The sequence below is a fragment of the Nesoenas mayeri genome (genome assembly GCF_963082525.1).
Source record: "Nesoenas mayeri genome assembly, chromosome: 4".
Lineage (NCBI taxonomy): Eukaryota > Metazoa > Chordata > Aves > Columbiformes > Columbidae > Nesoenas > Nesoenas mayeri.
Genome location: NC_137540.1, coordinates 40,418,901 through 40,441,636, shown reverse-complemented (window position 1 = coordinate 40,441,636; position 22,736 = coordinate 40,418,901). Strand labels below are relative to the sequence as shown.

Sequence of the window (22,736 nt, the reverse complement as noted above, 5' to 3'; positions counted from 1 at the left end):
TATGTCACCAGCCTTATTTCTTTTGTGAATTTCATTACATTATTTCTCTTAAAAAATATGGAATGCGTCCCTCTCCTTTACTGGTTTCCTATTGCTTTGAGTGGCTTGCAGGAGACTCTTCTTTTAGTTTTCAGAAGGTCTTTGGTCATACTGTACCCATGTGCTCTTAAGATCCTGTGGTCTGAGTAGAAAAAAGCTCCGGTTTTTTTCTGTTCTTCTGTCACAGGCCATCTGTCATCTGGAAACAAAAATGGGACTTTACAGACCACTTTCACAACAATCTCTGCTGACATCAGAGTTCAAATGTATAGTTTCCCAAATCTCTGATCTTTGTGATAGAAATATTTATTGTCCTTACTATTCATTTTTAAGAACCATGTAGAATATGTCTATGTTAATACAGAAAAAGAAAAAAATAAGTTTCCCAAACAAATTCCACTCCATTTCAGCTAGCACAAGGATTCTAAAGATAAAAAACTGTAGATACTATTGACAAAACTATAAGAACAAATTTGATTTTTATATCTGAAAATTTTTAGTACTTTTAATTGTTTTGATGGGTTTGGGGGGTGCATGGAAGAAGATAGTCCAGAGTCTTGTTAGAAACCCTTTCCTAATACTGGTGCTACTTCCTGTAGTATTATCAGCCCTCACAAATTTGCCTAGTTCCTCTCATTCTCTCACACTGGGAATATTCAGTTAACCAGTGAGGTGGTGAGGTTGGTATTAAAACAGCGAACCTGTACTATTAGCTTTGTTTCCGTCCTGTGAAATAGCACCCCAACCTGGAGATTAAAACCACAGAAGAAAATGGCAAATAATTCTCATATTTAATACAGAGTTTGCATTCTTGACAGAGCTGCAGAGAGAAGGTTCCCATTTTCCTGTTACTACACAAAATGTAGATTTTCTGTATCAATGAAACAAGCTAAGTACAATAACTTTTGAAAATTATTTATTGCCCAAATGTTAATGTGTGATCTTTAGTATTCCAGGTGTATTTTACTTTATTCAAAATAGTTTAATAAGAATAATAATAAACTAATTTCAACTGAGAGATGGGGTGAGTGGAAGACAGTAGCACAGGGACTGATCAGTTAAGCTGTGCTTAATTTTGTTTTGTGTTTGAATGCAATTTCTAACTATATATCCTGTTTAAAAATCTACCTTTATTTCAATTCTGTTCTTAAATAGATTTTATATATTCCAGGTAAACGCTACAACAATTGATGGAGTGACACCTTTATTTAACGCATGTTCAAGAGGCAGTGCGGCATGTGCTGAGCTCCTGTTGGAGTATGGTGCCAAAGCTCAGTGGGAGTCCTGTCTCCCATCACCAACTCATGAAGCAGCCAGCAGAGGTAGGAAATTGCCTGCTGAACTAACAGGGAGCAGCTGATGAATGTCTCAGGAGTAGTGCAAAGAAACATGTCTGGTTTTGTCTGTGAGACAGCTTACAGAAATCAAACACACTGTCATGCTTTGTTCTGCCAGGTCACAGTGACTGTCTGGAGGTGCTGATCTCCTGGGGTATAGACGTTGACCAAGATCTTCCACATTTAGGAACACCTCTGTATGTAGCATGTGTTTCACAGCAGATCCATTGTATTCGAAAGCTTCTATATGCAGGTATGTCATGATTTGAATAAAAAAATATTACTAGTTGTTAAAATAAGCACACTGAAGTGAGTCAATGAAACTAGAACGCTTGCTTGCAAGGCTCTGATTCTAAGTATATTCTGTGATGTTTTCTTATAATAACGTACTGTGTCTTTCATATTTTTTCGTGGCATAACAAGCATAGGAGGGGAAAAAGGAAGCAAGACCAATAAGAATATATGTTTGAAATTTTTAGCATCTACTTCAGTTTTGTAGATGTTCATTTTCTGTAGGAAAAACAAAGGTAAAACATGAGCTTTGAAAAAGGAATTTTATATAGTAATCATTGAGCTTTCAACAGAACTTTTTTAGCAACATAGTCCTGCCCTTTTTCATTCTCCAATCTGTTCTAATGGATCTTTTTACAAGGCAGAGAGGCTGAGTTGCAGAGACAAGAGGTGAGGTAAAAGGCATTTGACCCTAAATTTCACATTATTTATTTAATGAACGGGAAAGAGACATTGTTTCAGCACAAGTCCAGGGACACAGTCAGCATAGCTAAAGGATCATTTGCTGTGTTTCAGGTGATGTCATACAGGGCTTTTGTGTCCTGCAGCACAATGAATGAAAATGTATAGATGAATAATGACAGACTCGCCATCCTTGCACTGGATTTTTTTTTCTAGTTAATTGCAGGTTAATTAGAACGTAAACAAGCAGTTAAGTTGTTTCTCATTAAGTCAGTCTCCTTATATGATTGATTATCCTATGTCATGATTTTTATGTTTAAGAACCCCAGGAGTATAATTAGCATATTTTGGGCTTCAAATACTATCATACATTAAAAACAGTAACAGAAGGGCATATTCTACATTTGTTGGTGCCATGAAGTAGAAAAGGGTATGTAAATTGAGAATATAAGTAACTAATTATGTCAGTCTGAATTTTTCATATTTTTTCAGTTTATGAGAATGTATTAGAAGTTGAAAAGCAAATAGATAATGAAATCGGCAAGAGAATGATGCTATGGAAGTATTCTCAGATTGTTAATACTGAGAACAGTGAATTATTCAGACTTCCAATTTACCTGCTAGGCCTGTGATATTATTACATTATTTTACTCCAATGAGAATCAAAAAGGCAAAAAACGTTAATTAAGAGGGAAAGCTTGGCACAGAGAAGCCAATTTTTGATGTCACAAGATCAGTAAAGCTCTCTTAAGAAGTCTGAGTTGTTCGTCTCCTAGAATAATCTAGAAAACCGTTGGGGCAAACCCAGTTTTCAAGGGACTAACAGCTTCCCTGTAAGGGAAGCTTCCATACTAGCTGGTGTTGTTTAACTCTTGTATGAATAAGTTTTTCTTGAATAGGAATGCCTTATTGCAAATTAATTTAGCCCATTTTAATTTAAAATAAATTAGCAAATCATTATTAATACAAAAGAGTAGTAATTAGAATCCTGTGGACTGGGAGAATGAATGGATTGGACTTTTTTTCCCTATTAGCTTTCCCATCTGTGTACCCCACCTTAATTAGAAAAATTCTTGATAAAGGTTGGATGAGATGGGAATCTATTTCAAACCCTTTGCCAGCTTCAACACATGAAAAACTATCAGGCGTCCAAGTTGGATTCCTTCTTGAGTTGGCGTACTTACAGAAACATAACTACTAAACTTCAGTTTAGTGATTCTTTCTAAAGACTTAAACAAGAAAGCATATTTTTATGTAGTGCAAATTTTCTTAAACGTGTACAAAATGTACTTTTTTTATAACTAGGTCAACAATGATGCTCACATGACCTAATTTCATTTCTCTTCCTTCTTTTTCTAAAGTATTTTCTGATTTTCTTTTTATTTTCATGCTTTTTATAAAGTATTTTCCTTTAAAATCTAGTAGTGCTTAGGTAATAAAACCTAGGATAAGTGTATGCGTTCAAAAAATCTTACTGATATGATTAGCTATAGTGTTATGCAATAAAACTAATAAAGTGGCTAAAGTCACTGTGGCATTCTAGGACAGTGGGGTTTTTTTGTTTGTTTTGTATAATAACATCACCTTTACTCAATGACAATTTAATTAAATCTCTTTTTACATCTCTTTATGTGCATCTACTGACCAGGTGCCAATGTACAGAAAGGAAAGCATTTGGAAACTCCACTCCACGCTGCTGCCCAGCATTCTAGTACAGAGATTGTAAACTTACTCCTTGAATTTGGGGCAGACATAAATGCCAAAAATACAGATTTTGAGAGGCCTGTTGATTTAGCTGCTCCAAGTAGTTTAGTGGAGAGACTGCTGCTCCTCCATGAAGGTAAGTTTCACATATGTGCTTTTACAACTGTAACTTGTATTCTTAAAAAAAAAAAAAACCAACAAAACAGAAACAACCTAACCAGCCCTCCAAAGAACCCCAACAGCCCAAACGATCCATGTTACAGAAGCTAACATTGTGCTTTATGAAATGAATATTTTAACGTTCAGGTAAATTCATGTCTAACTATAAAAATACCCAGTAATATCATCTTCTCTTTATTGGGTGTTTGCACAATTAGATATTAAAGCTACATTTTTATTGGCTGTTACAGACCTTGTTAAAAAGAAACAAAATATTTCAGTTTCAGATTTGAGATATATTTCGTTTTGGCCAGCTGTTCCAATATTTTAAAAATATATTTTAAGTGCATATAAAGCACTTTATTTTGATTGTAAGCAAAAAGTATAATAAGTTTAATTTTCTACATTTTCTCTACTGAATTATAAGTACCTGAGAAATAGGAGTCAACACTTAAGAGTCTCTTAAAACTCTTAAAGATCTTTTGCCTTAGAGAGAGAGAGAAAAAATATCCCGCAGGGAACTGGATTCATTCAGACTGGCCTATGTACAGTGTAAAAATAAACCACAAGACAAAGGTGGGAAATAAGCAGAGAAACTATTGCAATAACCATGGGCATCTCTTTAGCGGTGAACTGTTAACTACATTGATTAGTGTTTTCCTCCAGAAAACATCTCTGTAGTCAGAATGCTGGTTAAAAAAAGCCTCTAAAACCAGTCAGTTATCACAAAATTACCCAGGCTAGTAGGATTTTTAAAAGCCACAGCAAAGACATAAAAAAAAAAAAAAAAGAATTGGCAAGAAACACGCATGGTTTTATTGCCCAAAGAGAGGAACGTGTTCATTGTGAGGTGTGGGGGCGGGGGGTACACAGGGACAAAGGTGTCACCTTGAGCTGGTAAGACCACTTAAACGTGATCCAGGATCTAGGTATTTTGCCAACTTATTCTTGTTTCAGAGATGCATTGGTAATGCAGCTTGTAGTGCTGTAGCATGTATTTCACCTGTCCCATGTTTTTTTTAAAAAAATAAATACTGCAGTTTTTAAAGCTGTGGATATCAGATGTTTTCTAGGAGCAGGTTTTTAATTTAAAAACACATAGTATTTGCTGATTTGAACTTTTTTTTAAGTATTTCCCTGACTATTAATAAGGCTTCAGTAGCCCCAGTCTTTATCTTTGAGGGCAAAATGCAATGAAGGAAAAGGAAGGAAGGAAAAGGATATGTTTGCAAAATGTGAACATTTTTTCCAGAAATCCCGTTACTGTGCAAGACTGTTGCAAAGCTAAGTACTGGCTTTTATAGTTGTATAATGAAACTCCTTTTTTGTTTGCAGCCACACCACCTTCTCTTTGTCAGCTCTGCCGACTACGTATCCGAAATTATCTAGGAAGAGCTAGACTGCATCTTGTTCCACAACTCCAGTTGCCAACGATACTGAAGAATTTCTTACAGTATAGATAACATAGTAATTAACCTTTAGAAACTTGAATAACAAGTATTTTTTCTTCTGTTTATTCTACATTTTATCTAAAGAACTGCTGGGCGGAAAAAAAAAAAGCCTTTTGCATATTACTTAAAAAAAGAAATGTATCTTTGACACCTGGTGTTAGTATATAATAATAACTGGGAGCCATTCAGCAACTGGTACCAAGGTGCTAATAAGGCTGAATTGAATAAGTGTGCTGATACTCTGGGAAATGATTGCGTAGCTTTAGCTTAACACTTACTAAATAGCTTTAGTGCTGTTAATTTTAATTGTATTTATACTTTAAAAATCTGTTTGACACACCCGAACAACAATGGGTTTCTTCATTATTATTTGTTAAGTTTGTCCATTTGGAGTCATTATTTTATGTGTTTTTAAATTTCTATTGTTTATGTACCTAAACATACTTGGTGATAGGTGCACTATATACACTGATAAAAATAAAACAAATATATGTCAATTTTTCTTTGTATGGACAATTGATTAATGACAGTAAGGAACTTCCTTTATTGTTCCTCACTGTCTGTGCTGTGAATTGGAATTATGCTGCTGCGAATATAATCACAACTTTTTCAGCTATGCACAGTTTACATTGATTTTCTGGTTTTTAGTACAATTAGTAACTTTAAAAGCTCCAGAGGAATATTCCTCAAAAGCCTTAATGCTGAGAAACTTTTGGTCTCCTCTTGTGAAACAGAATTATCTGGGGTCTTTTCATAACAATTCTGTATCACAGCTCATGGGCATCTTGAATAATTCTTTGCCTCAGAGAAAGGCATATATTATTGTGTATTATCTGTGAGGTTTCTGAAGGCATATCATGGAGATGTGGATACTGAATCTTCAGCCTCAGGTTCTGGAGGTGGATTTAAGGCTCAAGAAATAAATCAGTTCCCTGTATCAGAATAGATATCGCTCTGAAAAGGACATTATTACTCTTACTGTCTAGTTTATGAACAATTACCCAGCTCCAAAGATCATGTTGCAGAATCCCAGAAAGCTCCAACAGGAATTTCTGTGATCAGGTTGAAACGTTACTGCTGAACTCTCTAGCCAGAGGAGTGCTGACACCCCCAAGAGACAGAAAAGCCAAAGGATTTCTGCCTTGCTCATGCCCTTGTGTGGTGATGATTGCCAGTCACGTCAAAAAAAGGTGATCTGACTGCTTCATCGAAATACAGCCCTCTTTCTCTCAATCTTTTCATTTGGCCTTCCTCTGAGAACAGGTTACTGCCTCAGTGACTGATGCTCAATTCCTGCAAACCAAAGCATGAGACAGCTGAAAATGTACCACTTGCCCTCGGTGATTCACCCTCTTCCATTCTTTTTCAGTGACTCTTTCCAGTATTTATGTTCCTACTGGAAAGATGCTGATTGAGGAACTAACTATAGAGGAAGTATTCACAAAAAAGAGTGCTTACTCGGTTGCTAAATAATATCCACCTAGTAAAATGCAGCTCTCTGGCACTTGCCCTTGTTAAAAGTGATCTTGATTTGCTTCGGTTTCCTGCAAAAACTCTAGTGAGGGCCTCTTCTGGAGTCCCTGTAAAGTCAGATGCAAGTAAGAGGACCTGCTTAGGAGGCCATAATGTACATACTCTGTAATGGAGCAAGCTGGATGGTGTTGGTTTTCATCCAGACACTAATAATTTGTATTTTTATGTTCAATACCGTGGCTCTGTATTACTTCAAGAAACAAGGAAGTGCCAAAACAACTGCTGCACTTTTCTGTGTTGAATGAGATCATTTAGACCCTCACCTTCAGGTGGGCATAGTGCTTTCCAAGATCGACTCAGCAGACATGTAATTAAAAAAAAATCACTCTCATTCTGTACAATAAGATTAGTTTTCAGGAAGCATGGTTATTCTGCAAAACATCTGTTTGAAACAAAACTAGATGACAGACAGTTTGCTAAGAGTCACATCAGAGTCCAAGCCATCTCATCACAAATGGGTTGTGTTCATACTCTCATGGCGTTTGCAATGTCTGTTCCCACTGATCCTTGCTGTCATCCAAAGAGCAAACCAAGACTGTCAGAGTTCACAGGTATTTGGTATTACTTTTTAGTTCTACAGAATGGTAGACTAGCCAGAAGAATAATCTAGAACTAGCTGCCAGCAATATTATTAATTCAGTCTTGGGCAATATGCAATGCTCTACGTAATCTCTTATCTTTTGCTACCAGATAATTATATGAAAATAGAGCTACTTTGGCAAGCTGAGCCGGTTGGATGGGCATCACTTCTGTTACTATGTAACAGAAACAAACAAAATAGGGAATGGATGTTGTTGCCCGGGTAGGACTAAGTACTGGAACAGGTCTCTGGCAGGTCAGACACACTAATGCCACATACCAAAAACATATAGTAATGAAATACCTGACATTAGTGTTTCGTAAAATTATTTTTTTAAAAAATGAACCCTTCTTTAGCAAGAAATGAAACAGATTTGTTCTTGTTCTCATTATGTGGGGTCCCTGCTACAATGTAGATATGATGGGTTGAATTCTTAGTATGAAATGTAATAAAATATTGGGAACCAAGATGTGAAATAAACATTGAAACACGTCAGAGCACTGTGAAAGACTACTACAGCATACCCACTTTTACAAGGAGCCTTCTTTACTGGCTGAAATATCTCGTTATATGAATTATTATACCAGCAAAAACGTGGCTTTAAAGTGCCTTTAAGACAGTTTTGGGGGCCGGGGGGAGTGTAAGTTACAGTGTAATATCTCGATTCAGCAAAGCAATTCAACTGTGATATCCTGCAGGCTTGCTGAAAAAGCAAGCACCCAACAGACGCACACAGGACACGGCACCGCCGCCTCAGAGAACACACGCAACACGAGATTTTCCGCGCCTTTGCCGCCGGGCTGGCACCGACACCGCCATGGCGGCCCCGCAGGCGGGGCCGGGCTGCGCCGGGGAGCGGGAGCCGGTGCCAGCGCTCGCTTGTGCTTCTCTGTCTCGGCGGGGGCTCCTCCCGCGGTGCCTGGAGCCGGGGCCCTGTGGCGCTACCGCCCCTCACACCCAGGGCCGAGGTCGCGGCGGCTCCCCGCGGCGCTGCGCGCGAACCGGCCGTTAGGGCGGCCGTTGGGGCGGGGCCGCGGGGCCGGTCTACATTCCGTCATTTTGAGTTCCCACTCCACAGGCTTGACATACAGAAAACGCACACACACAAGCTAAGCGGTTGCTTTTGGCAACATTTGTCATATTTTTGTATTTGTACAACTTAGATCTTAGAACTGAAAGCCTCTGCAGGTGACTTAAAGAGTTTTGGGGGGTCAACAAGAAATCTCAGTATGGGTAACAAGACCACCCAGACATCTCCTTCACATCTGCCCGTGCCCAAAACCTTTTTTTTTTTTTTTTCCTGTTCCCGTTGCATAAAGTTTTTTTTCAAACCCGCAGCTGAAGCTCCGTGCGAGGCGGGAGCAGCAGGAGCGCTGGCGCAGGCTCCTGCACGGTGCCAACTGACGGAGGGCGAGTCACTGGTGCCCATGGGCAGTTTTGTCCCTGTTCATCGCTAGTGCTGGCCTGTTACTCAATATTGTGAAAAATGCAGTTGTGATTCATGCTAAGATGTTTAATGTTTACAGGTATAACCAAATGAGGCACGGACTCTGAACTTGGAAAAGGGAAAAGTGGTTAAGTTCTATGTAAAAAGTTATGAAGCTTGTTTAGGAAGTTATATTGATAGAGGGAACTAACACTTTAAGGGTTAAGCAACTATATAATAAGGGCCTACTAACAAGCTAACATTTTAAACCACATTATTAATATCTAGTTTAGAGCTGTATGTAACTAATTGTGCTAAAAAAAGCAGGACTTCATTAAATGCCGAGATAAGAAGTTCTACAGGACCAGCTGCAACCTTGAGGAGACAAGATAGCCAAGATTTACAGCAAAAAGGGGGCGCCAGTCTGGTTTCAGTCGGTTTGGTAGCTTGGGTTCCAGCCAGTTCCTCCTAATGAGCCAAAGGTAAAAAGTCCACTGTGACGAAGCTGAAGGAGCCTTCATCCAAAGACCCCTAAAGACCCTTCCTCAAATTCACCAAGTGACACTGCGCAGGCGCAACAGGGGAGGGTCAAGGAGGGGAATATGTAAATGGTTATCTGAGACTCATTTTAATAAAAAGGGGGAAAGGTCATGAATATGTATAGGCGTTTCTGGGGTCATTATGAATATGTAATACCATACTGTATTTAAGCACACTTCTTATTGTTAAAAGTGTGCGTGTTGGGCGGAGTGAATCCCCCGCGCACCCAGCGCTGTTTTGCTTATGCTCTAATGAACATGTTTTTACGGAACACAAGGAAATGGATTAAACGTTGTTTATCCACAGAAAAAGCGTAAGTTATTTATTTCAATATCTTTCATATCTTGCCCTGATTTGACAAGAAGTAGCACAGACAAAAGTGAAAAATGTGTTTTAAAGGGAAATCTGACTGGAAGACGAGTTTCAGAAGCTTTAACCTAGTGGATTATGCTCACAGGCCTGGATATCAACTGCTGCTCAATTTCCTTCAGCTTGACCAAATAGTTTTGGTCAAGCTACTTAAGATGATTATATATTGGTTTCCCTGCTTTCAAGATGAAATTAATTATATGTTATAGAACTGCAAAAATGAATGACTACTATTGATTTTTTTTTTTTAATTTAATCAATTCCCAAACACATTTTTCTTCAGAATTAAAAAACTTCAAGACAGGGAGGTTGATTCTACAGACTACTGTTATCAGGCAGAGGTAGCCATGGTTACCAGATGACCAGCTCCAAAGGCTAGCAAGAGTAACATCAGGTTCACAGAAATAACCATGGAACCCAGTACTGGCAAAAACAGTACTGACAGAAGGTTGATGCCATCGTTAACGTGCACATGAAAACGAGAGTGCAAGAGAAAGAAGAGAATCCATGTGAGTGTTTTGAATGTTCGCTTTTATTTTCTTAAAAAGCAGAAGAGTGGGACAGTCATATTTTACCACAGCAGGGGTGCTAGGTTTCAGAATGACAAGTGAAGGCAGAGAGGAGCAGGGCATCCTTCCGCTGCCTTTGTTCGGGCTTGACGAAACATGGTTGAGGAGCGCCATGAAAACCCTACAGGTGAGAACACGGACTGGGGCGTGAGTACAGTCTTCTGAATTTTTCCCAGTGTCTGATGACTGCTGTGTGGCTACACTCAACATTCCCTGGGGTAGTGTATCAGTGTTATGCTACTGGAGTAAAATGTAATTAAATAGCAGATCAATTTTCAGGTTTTTTGTATATATTTTTCCCGTTTCCCATCAACAATGGTCTACACTGGTTCAAATAATCATAGCATCAGAAGATAGTAGTGCTTCCACTTCATGTACACATGCAGGGGTAAAATGCTGCCTTCCTAAGTGAAGACAAGGCCTTATTTCACTGTTTAAATATAAAATTGTACACTAAACTAAAAGGTGATTTTAAACAGCATTGTCACTTTTAAATTACTTGGAACCTTCAGAGCCACTGTTTCTTTTAATATAGTTTTCCTGTTCCACCCCCTTCCCCCTTGCATCTAGATTCCTCAGAAACAAAAGGCAAAACAGGTCTTCACTTTAAAGAAAACCAGGCGAAATAAGCTGACAGATCCTGGTACGATGGACGTTTGGTACCTCCCAGGAGACCACTGAGAAGGTCACCCAGGGAGTGGAACTTTGGAACACAAAGCCCATTCTGATAACAGTAGTGTTGACTGCATAATCACCAAAAGAAATTTAAGTTTATTGTCCATTAGGGAACAATGATGTTTTAAGCAAATAAATCAAAACCCTCTTTGAAATCATCACATTCTAAAATACATCTTTTGTTATTATTTCTTAATATCTGCAATACAGTAATTTACTTGTTTTTATAGCATTGCCTAGCTTCCTTTTGGGCTTCATTTCTTCCTAGAAAGAAAGAAGGCTTACTGTTTTATCAGTGAATTTTTCTGACACAGATGTTACTGATACAACATTAGAAGCTACAAACTATAATTGTTGTATTAGTAATTTTCACTAAGTCTCAAAGCATACTTCATGTCTTCATATTTTGACCTATTGTGCAAACGCATACTGGTCTTCACAACTGCTTTTCTAAATCTATTCCCTACTCCATGTTTTTAGTAATTTTTATCTTGAGCAAAGATGATCCTGGATTTAATTTCCTTCCTACATAAATGTAAAAGCTTCAAGTTTTTTAAAAAACCTAATGCCTATTCTGAAAATGGTATCTAGACTCAGCAGTTTAGTTTTGTTTTCTGTGTAAAGAATTAATGGATTTTCTTGCATTAGTGTAATCTTAAGCTGTAGTAATTCTGGATTTAAATTATTTTACCCAATGAAGAAATTAAGTAATGTGGATTTAAAGTGTCATATCTCATTTTAAAGGGAGTCTTTGCAATGGGAACAGTTTATAGCATGACAGAACTTTTTATATTGTTTTGGAACCCACCTGAGGAAGTCTCACATGTGACTGCAGCCTGTGAAGCTTACAAACATCAGTAACGTTGGCCAGATTCTTTCAATAGATCAATGAACTTAATTTGGTGGGGATAAAGTGATGTTACACTTAACTGAGATTTAACAGTAATTGGAAAGTACTAGCTGTTTAGTTTGATAAATTTCTTCATTCAAACAGAGGTATGACATTTACAGAGGAGTCAAACAAACATTTAAAGACAAAGAATTCTTTAATATTAAGGGGAAATATCTGTTTTTGACTAGCTGTGCCAGACAATGAAGTCACACATCAGCAAACAATCTGAAAGTATTTTTGAAAAGGATGAATCTATATTTTAACAGTTGTGACCACAGTTGTAGCAATAACACAATTACAATCCCTTTTGCATGTTCCCCTCACCACATGGGGTACAACCACCTTAAAGAAAATGCAACCTCATGTTATTCACAATGACTGTTACCTGATGGATTCCCAATATAACAAGCACCCTTTGACTTAATTTTTGTATTTGAGCAATGAAAGAGTTCTTAACCCTCACTCTCTTATTTAAAGAGGGAGTCGATTTGTCTAAGATTCCAAGTAAGGCACAATTCATGAGCAACAAATCGATGCAGTTATACTACATAGCATATGATATTTAAACTGTGAAATATAGGTAAAAATCCTTAGGATAGATCAAAAAATTGGAAATATAGTAGAGTGGCAGTTGAGTCAATCTTTCAGATCCCAATCATCGGTCATAGGGCTGCATACTCAGTTTTTGCCTTTGCTCTTCAACTTGATATAAACAACTTTTACATACAAGGTTGTATAATTTATGTGCTAAAACATTTCTAGTCTTTCATTTGACATTTCATTGAAACTCAACTCTCATTCCCCAAATTCCACAGGGTTAAACAAAGGAAAACACTTCTCCGAACAACACCTGCAAAAAGTAAAACATTCTGTTCCAACATCCAAATATGTACAAAAGTGTTTCGTATAGGTTACAAAGCAACTCAACTTTTCCCCCACCAAATATATTCTTACAGCAGAAACTCTGTAGTAATACTCTAGAACACTGACAAAACAAAATTTTAACTTTTTAAAGAGGAGGAAGCGGGGGAGGAAGGGGTGGGGAAGATAGACAGGAATTTTTTTATGTCTGATATCCATCACAGATTTCCAGCATGGCAGCATTGTTATTTCTAGTTAAATGAGGGCACTGCTTACCTGTAGATTGAGGATTTTGTTGGATAGGTTCCGCTAAAAGAGACCTTGTGTTATTTCCAGTTTTGCAACAGTTTCTCTTGAAATAGTTCTGACAATTTTTAATGGCAACTTCTTTACATTTTATGTAACTATTGGGATTTTTAAATTTTTAAGCAACAGCAAAAAATATAACAACAGATCATGTAGGTTTCTGCTTGTGTGCCATCAACGAAGCTAATAAAGAATATTATAACGAAGGCATCTGTTCTACACGAGAGTAATTCTGATTATAAGAATTATTGATAAGAATAATTATTAACAAGAATAGGTATAAGATTTGCCTTATGATTAAATTCCGTACTATACACAGCTTTAAAATTTAAATATGCTCTAGTATTCTATTGCCATATTTTTCTTTCCACTTAAGCACAGCTTTAGTAAATAAAAATATATGCACAAGTATTTACTTCTAATCTGTCATACTAATATGCATATTTATAACTAATACAAAATGTAAAAAGAAAACAAGTATTTTAAATGTACGTAACATAATGAAATAATTTCAATACATTTGCTGTTTGTTCCATACAAACCCTTTGTTTAAAAAAAAAAAAAAGTTTTATAAATACATTTAGCTTCCAGAGAAACTATAAGGGGGACAGATGTTAAACATGAACTTACTAGAAAATAGAATTTTATAATCTAGATATTCAAACCTATCTAAACAAAACATTAGTAAACAACTTTGTAGTGCTATTAAAGTACAATAACTAATTGATGAAAAAATAATGTAAGCACTTTTAAAATTTTACTTTTGCTATAGAATCCTGTGTGTAAAAATTAGTTAAAATTAAAAAGGGGGACACAATGTGTGAAAGAGCCACAGGATTCCAGTTATTGTAAAAATGAGTTGCAGTGGCTATCAATAAAGTAATTCTATGACTACGTATTTGAAACTATGGTTATGGATTTCACAGTTTGCTATCATTGTTTTGATAATGTGCAGATAGTCGCTTACTTCCTTTACAAGGCATCTGTTTACACAGAGTTGACTGAAATATGTCTGTATTGTCTGACAACACTATTCTCTCTAAAAAAGACATGGCTGTCTATGAAGTTAGGACTTTTTTGTTTTTCTTTGGATCCTCAAATAACTTTTTCTTTGGATTATTGACAAACATTTTTATAGAAATCCTTTTCTTGTTCTTATTTTACAATTTTCAAAGTCCCTTCCAGAGGAGTCAACTGACATCTTTCTGCCCTTTAAAAATCAAGGTTAAATCAGCATTAACCCCCCAGAGTGTTATTTTAAGCACTACAAAGTACAGAGGAAAATGCCTCATCAAAATGGGTTCAGTCGTATTCCTGTTCCTAGCGGTGAAAAAGGATTCACTTTGGCCCACATCAAAGCATCATTCAGTGAAATTGCAGATTTTCCATCTTCAAGGAAGAACACTGGACCCTGTACAGCAAAAGTGTTTGGGGAGGGAAAGAAAAAAGTTGACATGAGTTGTGTAAAGGCTACCACAACAGACAACACAGTTTGTTTTATCTCAGGAGGACATGAAAACCTGATTTATAACTAACATCTACATTCCTGCAAGAATTGTACCCCACTGACTAAAAGCTTTGATAATAGATAAATATTATCAAATGAGTGAACTTGTTATGTTCCATGATCTAGAAACAAAACATTTAATAATGCTTAAATATTTACTTTGATTTTTAATAATTGTGGTATCTGTGCCCACAGCCAGAGATCATTGGTCGGATGCAGAAGTGTTGGCAGAAAGTTTTTTTAGACTTGTTGGTGTGCAATTTTGAATCCTGTTTATCTCAAAAATCCCACCAGCATTTTGCAATCTCCACTTTCTGATGCAAAACTATCCCTCTTAATTCCTGAACAACCCTTGGGCTCTTTGGGCTGACATCTTGCACTGAATAGAGGAAACAGACTCAGCCTCATATAAGAGAGTAAACTGACACAGAGGCACTGTCTGGACACAGGAGCCTGAGAGGAGTGTTTGAGGCTCAGTCAATTTTTCCTTTATGGAAATAACAACATTTACCAAAGTGGTGTTATAAGGGCTAGTATGTTTTGATCATAAAGCTCTATGTGAGTGATGAATAAATATATTTGAACAGTTAGTCTTCTAATACCTGGCTTTAATTAACCATGAGTTACAAACTTGATAGCATGCATTTCCATAACGATAAATAGTAACAACAGAATAATGTTAGTATGTGGTTGAAGACAATTTTGTGGGTTTTATTCAAGCTATGTTGAGGTAGTAGGCAGTAAGTTCCATGCACTTCAGACAGAACATTTGACAAAAGAAATCTCTCCCATAGGAATGTACCCTAGTTTTGGGTTGGGAAACTGAGCAATTATTTAATTGGAAAATTATTCTTTATATAGCCTTTCTTATATAGCAGATGTCAGCATTTGGCTGCTGCTGTGCCAAGAGGAAAAACATTTTTCCTCCGAAATGATGGGAGGGACCTTAGATTTATGGCAACCTCACAACTAGTCAGTGCTATAAACAAGAAAGAACACCTTAGCACTCTGAAATCGTACCTGTATCCTTAACCCTGTCAAACAAGAGATGTGAACATCAGAATGACTAGGAAGATTTGATCCAGTGACATAGTCTGGCCCAATCATCCCTTTCAGAGGCTCCTCTTGCATTCGTGACTCGAGTATTGAATACACTGTTCTGTGCAATTCCGATGGTGGGGTGCATGGCGATTCATCAGTAGGCCTATGAGCAAAAGACACTGGTTTTTCAACTATACATCTTAATTTGTTTTTGTTTGTGTTTGCCACAAAATACTAATTTTTACATTAATATTCAGATTTTACAAATGAAATAAATCCTGTATTTACAATTAAACATTTAAAAACTAATAGTTTCATTCATAGTAATTTTATATTTTTCCACCTACTTGTTGAATTGAGTACAAGCTCTCCATGCATCTAGTTCCTCAGAAAGCTGTTCGATTTTCAAAGGTACAGACACTTCCCGTCTTTTTAAAAGCTGACTGAAAAGGAATGCAAATAAGAAAGTCCAAATTAATTCTAATATTGAGTATTTTCTTACAAGAAAAACAAGACAGACAATAGTAATATATAACTATGTTTCACTGGATATGGAAATAACTTTATGGAAATAAATTGATCCTTCAAAATAATCACTATATTAAACCTTAGAAATATTAAATTACTAGATAAAGAGTATATAGTTTCATATAAGTTTGTTTTAAATGATCTCTATTTACACCATCTTATTTAAGTTTGCCTTTAGTTGGTTCTATTCTTTTTTCTTTGAGACCATTCTGAATTTTAAGGCTACATGCATTCTTCTTAATAATGACAACTTTGCTAAAATTAATATCCTATTTTACCTTTATATAGTAGATATGATAAAAATACAGTCAAGAGTGACACAGTTCAATACATTTTCTCGGATAGTCTTGTCTCACCTTATTACTTGTGGAAAACAGTTTCAAAACCCTTGCAGTGAATGCATTTTTATTTATCAAAACATAATACAGGGCACAGTTATTACCTGACCTAATTCAGCAAACTTCCACTTGTGTTGGGATGCCTTAAAAATGGCCAGCTTAAGTATGTAAGTGTCCAGTTTCAAATCAAATGGAATCTAAAAATCTGGGCAATTTGGGGGGGAAAAAAAAAAAAAGTAGCATTGTTCTGTGTTTTTTAAATCCCAGGAAAATGTAAAGCTTGACAGCCAAAGTATCACAAACTGAGTCTCAAAAATGTCTTGTTACTAGTCCACTAATTTCCATATCAAAATGGCCCTTCTGTAAAAGCTCATATTTCATCTTGTTGTTTTCCATACATAAGTCTGGCAGCTCAAAAAAAAAAAAGAAAAAACAACCAAAAAACAAATCCCTCAAAAACCCCAACAAGCAGTTGTTTCCCCTTTTCCCTATCCTCTCACCAAATTTCAGAGATCTGGATAGCTAAGAGAAAAGGAGTGCTCTTGAGGAATCAAAGAAAAGGGGCAAAGACACAGATCTAAGACATGCTAAATTTATGGTAGGCAATTCTGATAAAATATCAGGAGGTGTAGAAAAACTCACAGTTCTAGTAAGGTATGAAAGGACTCAGCAACATAAGGCAACATTTTTCCTTGATGAAGAGATAAATGAGCTGAAATTGTCATCAAAGCTGCTGTGGTCAGTTCGAGCAGCTAGTGGAGCAGTAACAGCTAGAACAGTGCCAATGCAACCATGAAATCAGTGACACTTCGAAGCTGGTCTTGCTACCTCGCAAGTTAGGGGACAAAACCAAATGGGTCTGACAGTCTCAAATTGTGAGGAAATTAGTCAGCTGGATAGCAGTATCGTTACCAAACCACACAGGAAGACTAAACAACAGTGGTTATACCCTGAGAAAGGAATACTAAAGTATTGTATATAAGCCTGTTTTATTTACCAGATAAGATTATTGATCTTAATCTTTCTTCTTTTAAGTCCAAGTTGGTCAGTTCAAGTCCATGTGGGACAAATGGGGTCAAGTCAAGTGTACCAAGTGAAATCAAGTAGGGTCAAGTGGGTTGGGCCAAACTGGATTGGGCTGTGTCAAGCCAAGTCTGGTCAAGTCAAGCCAAGTCTGGTCAAATCAACTGGGCCAAGTCAGGACACATCAAGTGGATCGGGTTAAGTCAAGCCAAGTCCAGTCATGTCAAGTGAGTGAGGTTAAGTCAATTGGGTCAGGCTGAGCTGGTTCAAGTCAGTCAAGCCTAGTCAGGTGGCCCCAGTCATGTCAAGTGAAGTCAGGTGAATCGTTGGGCTTGAGCTTCGCCAAGTGAACAGGACCAGGCTAGGTCAGATCAAATGGGCCAGGTCAGGTGTATTAATGCCTGGGAATATTAGTTCACTGAGAAACAGAAGGTCAAGCCAAGTTTCTTGCTGGGAATCAAGATAGTGCCCAGTTACGAACTTTAAATTCAAAGCTTGTCTTTGTTGCTCTTGGCTCCTTGAGTAAGTCTTGGCAAATGGTCTACACACAGATACAAAATTAGAACTGTCAACATATAATAATGCATGGAGGTAATGCTGAATACTCAGGTACTTCTAAAAATTCATAAACTAAGAGTTTGACTGAAATTCTGGGTTCACAACTTGTTGCATTACCTCAGAAACTCTTATATGTATAATGCATGCAGAAAGTAAAGAAGATTCTATACACAGGCATGGGTATATCCTTATAACTTTATAACAGAACTGGGAACTCAGATTTTTAAAATTTTTTTATTTTTTGTAGGGGGGAGGTGGAAATAAGGACAACGTATGGCCTACATCGTAAGAGGGACTGAGATTTCTCAGTGTTACTGAAAACATAATATTACCTTGTATATTCATAAAGTGCAGGTACAATGCTATTGTACTGTCTTCTGATAGCAAGTAAAGCACCAATATAACCACACAAAATCAGCAACTCATTCCGAAATCTATAAATGGACAAATATTAATCATAAACAACAAGAAGCATCTGCAAAAACATTAAACAAACTCATATTCAAGCTATAATTTTAAAACCTAATTTATCCTTCCATCTTTTGTGGAGAATATATGTTTTGATTATGCTTACTTTCTGTATGATGTAACTTAAACCAGACACTATTTGCTTTACATCGATCTCAATTATTAAATGTTAGGTAACGTACAACACATAGTTATTGAGCACAATCATATGAAGTTACAAAAACAATGTCACTCAGAGCTTTTAATGTGATAAAACTCTAAATGTAAATAAAATCGCCCCGCATGTTACTGTGAACTTCCATCTTCCCAGGTTTTCCCATACACCACAGATAACAGTTAGGCTTTTTGCTCCTTTTAGTTCTTCACACATACATCAGTGCAGCCTACCAACAACAACCTGAGCTACAGCTATACAACTATTTCAGAGTTAATTCTGAGAGTGACAGATCACATTTCCTTAACATTTTGACATAAAACCCCTTATGTGTGGTACCACTGCTCCTTTTCTTCAGGAAACTAAAACCAGAGCTGATCAAAGTGAGATTCTTCAAATAAGACGAACATTGATTTACCCATTGTAAATGCCCCACAGAGAAAGAAGCAGCAAGGTATCTTATTTTTTTTCTTCTTGCTAAACCTTGAAAACTTAGGAAAATTCTACACTCTTGTCTCCTGATTGCAGAACTAGCTTGCTTGTTGCAATTTTTTTGTACCCCTCTTCTGGAAAACAAAAAATGATACTAACAGTGTGCACCTGTATTTTTTTTTTTTTTAATTCCAAGTTTCCTTTAATGAAGCCTCCACTTTTAGAAGTAATGAAAATATACTCACTCGCTACATTTATGCAACACTAATCGTTCAGTGCGTATGTAACTTAGAAGATCAAGATATGGACAGACTGAATCTAAAGTCCAATCCAAGCCACAAAGTTGTTCTGTTGAAAAATAGAAACAAGAGATCTCAAGAGGCAAACTATACAAACGCCTTATGTTTTAAAAGGTTTCTTCATCCAAGTACCTACCTTTCACATACTGAATGCCAATAGGAAGAGCCTTTTCAGGTTCTGTGCTTAACAGATAGTACTTTATAGTTTCGAATATATCTCCATCTGCCTGACTTGTTTCTGCCAATCGCATACATTCTTCTACATCAGGAAGATTACACTGGAAAACAAAGTTTTTGCCAAAGAATTACTGTAATGTTCAAACAATTCTCTAAGATGTAGAGAAATACTGAAGTTTGCACACAACAATAGGATCAAACTCTCTGAAAGAGGAGTAATTGTTTGAAGGACATACCTGCACATAATGCACATTAAGAAAGCCATGTAGACCAGAGAACAACATAGGAGGAGAAGATTCTGTAGCTGTAATTTAAGCAGTATCAGTTTCCATTGCTAATGTGTTTGTGAACTTTTTACTACTGCTCAATAGATGTGCAGTATAAGTTGAACATTAAGGGAGCTAGTGGAGTAGATCCTTCTACTGCTGAGGAGGAAAGGGAGGATTTAAGGAGATTACAGACATAAGATGTAGAACAATTCAGGCTAGTACAGAAAGCTGTTCTACTAAGATATGATTAGGCTGCACTTCATAGAATGCATCACTTCAGTGATAAGGAGGTTATAAATCATACTGACAGGTAATTCTCAAGATAAGCTATTTCAGGAAGCAACCGATGTCATGGAAAGACTACACACAGAGCAGAATTAAAGAACTGAAGTTTTTCTTGTGCAATACTGAAAAAAACTCGATGAGGCCTAAAAGAGGTAAAAGGGATACATAACATTTACAACTGTTAGTGACAAATCAATCCTACAGATTTATTGGATGTTAGGTTTACTGAAATTAGTAAACAAATCAATACATAATCTCTTGCTAGTATTCAGGTAAATTCTTTTTCATTGTACCTTTTCATGCAGGTCATTTATTTCAGCTATACATCCAGGATAAAAAGCACATAGTTTCACTAACTGCAGCTTGTTATCAGGAATCATCATAAGAAGATCAGCTGCTAAATCCCTGCACAAACAAAAGATGACATGTAGTTACTCTTGATGGTTTGTAATAGGAGGAAACTCTTTTCTAAAGAAGTTTACTGAAAAAAAATACTATTTCTAGAGAAGAGCAGAAGCAACCTCAGTGTCTAAGATTATTTTGGTGCAATAAATGAGGCTTAATCTATTAATCTTTTCTGGAAAGTCATGTGCTAGTTTGGTTGCTTTAGTTGGTTGAATTAAACAGCTGTGTAATCCTAAAACATGAGAACCACATCAAAGCAAGATAGATGGATATGTGAGTAGGGAGGAGAAGTGAGAGTAGGACCTAACCAATCTGAAAGAAGATGTCATCCTCAAACTTCCAGGCTTTTAGAGCTCCAAGACATCAGCATAAAGCATCTCTTAGTCATCTAGAATAGCTAGTGCTTCTGTGACATTACAAAAGAGAGACTATACAGGGAAAGAATATAATACCTATTTTCATCCTTCTGAAAATTATGTTTTAGCAAACTTACATTTCTGAAATATTCCTAATTTTTTAGCATTTGTTACCCCCTCCCTAGCACAACAAGCAGCTGGAGGGAACACATGTAAATATTAAGAAATTATTTTGAAACAATTATTATATTGAGCTTTTAATAAACGATTATTCTGGTTGTTCTGTGACTCTCTTATTCTTTCAGACATTTTCTCCTGTGACTCACAGGACTGACTTGTGCAAGGCAAAAACTCCTGCCAAGTTGCCCTGGATTGTCAGAATGTATGTGGCTTAACAATGTTCAAGTAAGCTACTGTACCATATTTGCAACTGCTTTCTATCCCACTTTCAAGTATTGATCACTATTAAAAAATGATAACACTTAGTTTAATCTTGTTTTTACCATTAGCAATGTCACATGCTTTTCATATCTCTTTCTACAAACTAGTAAAATACCTGTATCCAAGTGATGGAAAGCTAAAAGGAAGACATTGAAACAGTAATGAATAAAAATCTTATTTTGTATTCTTACTTTACAGAGGAAAAATCTAACAGAAAATAATTAAAATACAACAGCAAATATAAGAGTCAGATTAACCAACTTTAAAAATAAAATAAAAAAATCTTTCCAGTGCCTTTAGACAACCTAAAGAAACTAATGCCAAAAGGCCATTGGAAAAACCTATTCTACTATTACCATGCAGTAGCCATTTTTTCAAGATACTGAAAGGCTCTTTCAGAATATAGCATATTTTATAAGTTCTTACACTATTTTCAAGATAAGTTACTCACAGGTTCTCATCTTCATAGGCAATTTAAACATTTTTAAGAGTCAGCCCCAAAACTGAAATAAATTTTTTATTGAAAGAAAATCCAAAGAAGCCCTCATAAAATGACCTACAAATTGTCTTACCTTGGATTTTTTTCAAGAATCAAACTAAAACCACTGTCAGTATAAAGAAGAAATTCTGGTGGCTGAGTCTGAATACACAGAATTCAGTATTTCAAAAAAAATACCACTAGCCTTCTGAATAGCAGAAGGTTTAGTTTTGACTTTTTTGTTTGATTGATTATGTATTTTAGCACACTTCTAAAGAAAACAACACAAAACCAACAGAAAACAAAGAATCAAACCAATCAAAACCCAAAAGACATTCCACCAATAACTGATGTCATTACTGACCCATCAAGGTCCTTCCTTATTGCTTGAGGAATTAAGTTTGTCTCTACAAGTGAAACATTTCCAATTGATGGGTATCCCTAAGTATAATAACCAGTAAAAACAAAAAAGGGAGCCCTTTGAATATCAGAGGCCCCTGAACTTCAGCTTCCCCATATTTGATTTTATATATTCAGTGGACCATGGGGTACTGTGCTGTGCCAGTATCTCTATAATACAAAATATAAAGAGATTCAGGAATCTCTGATCTTTTCCTACAGAATAGAAAAAGAAGCTGTAATGGCAGCAAATCTGAATCCAGGATTGCAGGGTGTAGCTGTAAGAGGTGTTTAGTACAGCATATGAAACCCATTGATAAATCCAGATATATACTTGGGCAACATGCAGTACACCAGTTTATATTTTTATCATGTATACCCATGTAGACTTCAGTCTACACATGCCATAAATTTGCAGAAGTTTTATGCACATACACATAAATG

General features: G+C 36.4%; 2 protein-coding genes across 10 annotated transcripts in view; one reads left to right on the top strand and one right to left on the bottom strand.

Moving 5' to 3' along the window:
* ASB5 (ankyrin repeat and SOCS box containing 5) overlaps positions 1-5,847 on the top strand; it is a 37,755-nt gene extending 31,908 nt beyond the window's left edge. For 7 of the 9 annotated variants that reach the window (XM_080344491.1, XM_080344484.1, XM_080344492.1 and 4 more), the window contains 3 exons: positions 1,211-1,361; positions 1,495-1,629; positions 3,718-4,179. In XM_080344491.1, coding sequence (XP_080200617.1) covers positions 1,211-1,361; positions 1,495-1,629; positions 3,718-4,043 — 612 coding nt within the window. In that variant the 3' untranslated portion in view covers positions 4,044-4,179. Of the gene's footprint in view, positions 1-1,210; positions 1,362-1,494; positions 1,630-3,717; positions 4,180-5,267 lie in introns of those variants that run through there. The other 2 variants (XM_080344487.1, XM_080344490.1) reach the window with 1 other exon arrangement.
* An 8,578-nt stretch (positions 5,848-14,425) lies between these two features.
* WDR17 (WD repeat domain 17) overlaps positions 14,426-22,736 on the bottom strand; it is a gene marked incomplete at both ends in the record, with an annotated part of 41,748 nt that continues 33,437 nt past the window's right edge. The window contains 8 exons of the mRNA XM_080344228.1: positions 14,426-14,545; positions 15,662-15,845; positions 16,030-16,125; positions 18,462-18,563; positions 19,429-19,531; positions 19,619-19,760; positions 20,507-20,618; positions 21,531-21,551. Coding sequence (XP_080200354.1) covers positions 14,426-14,545; positions 15,662-15,845; positions 16,030-16,125; positions 18,462-18,563; positions 19,429-19,531; positions 19,619-19,760; positions 20,507-20,618; positions 21,531-21,551 — 880 coding nt within the window. The remainder of the gene's footprint in view (positions 14,546-15,661; positions 15,846-16,029; positions 16,126-18,461; positions 18,564-19,428; positions 19,532-19,618; positions 19,761-20,506; positions 20,619-21,530; positions 21,552-22,736) is intronic.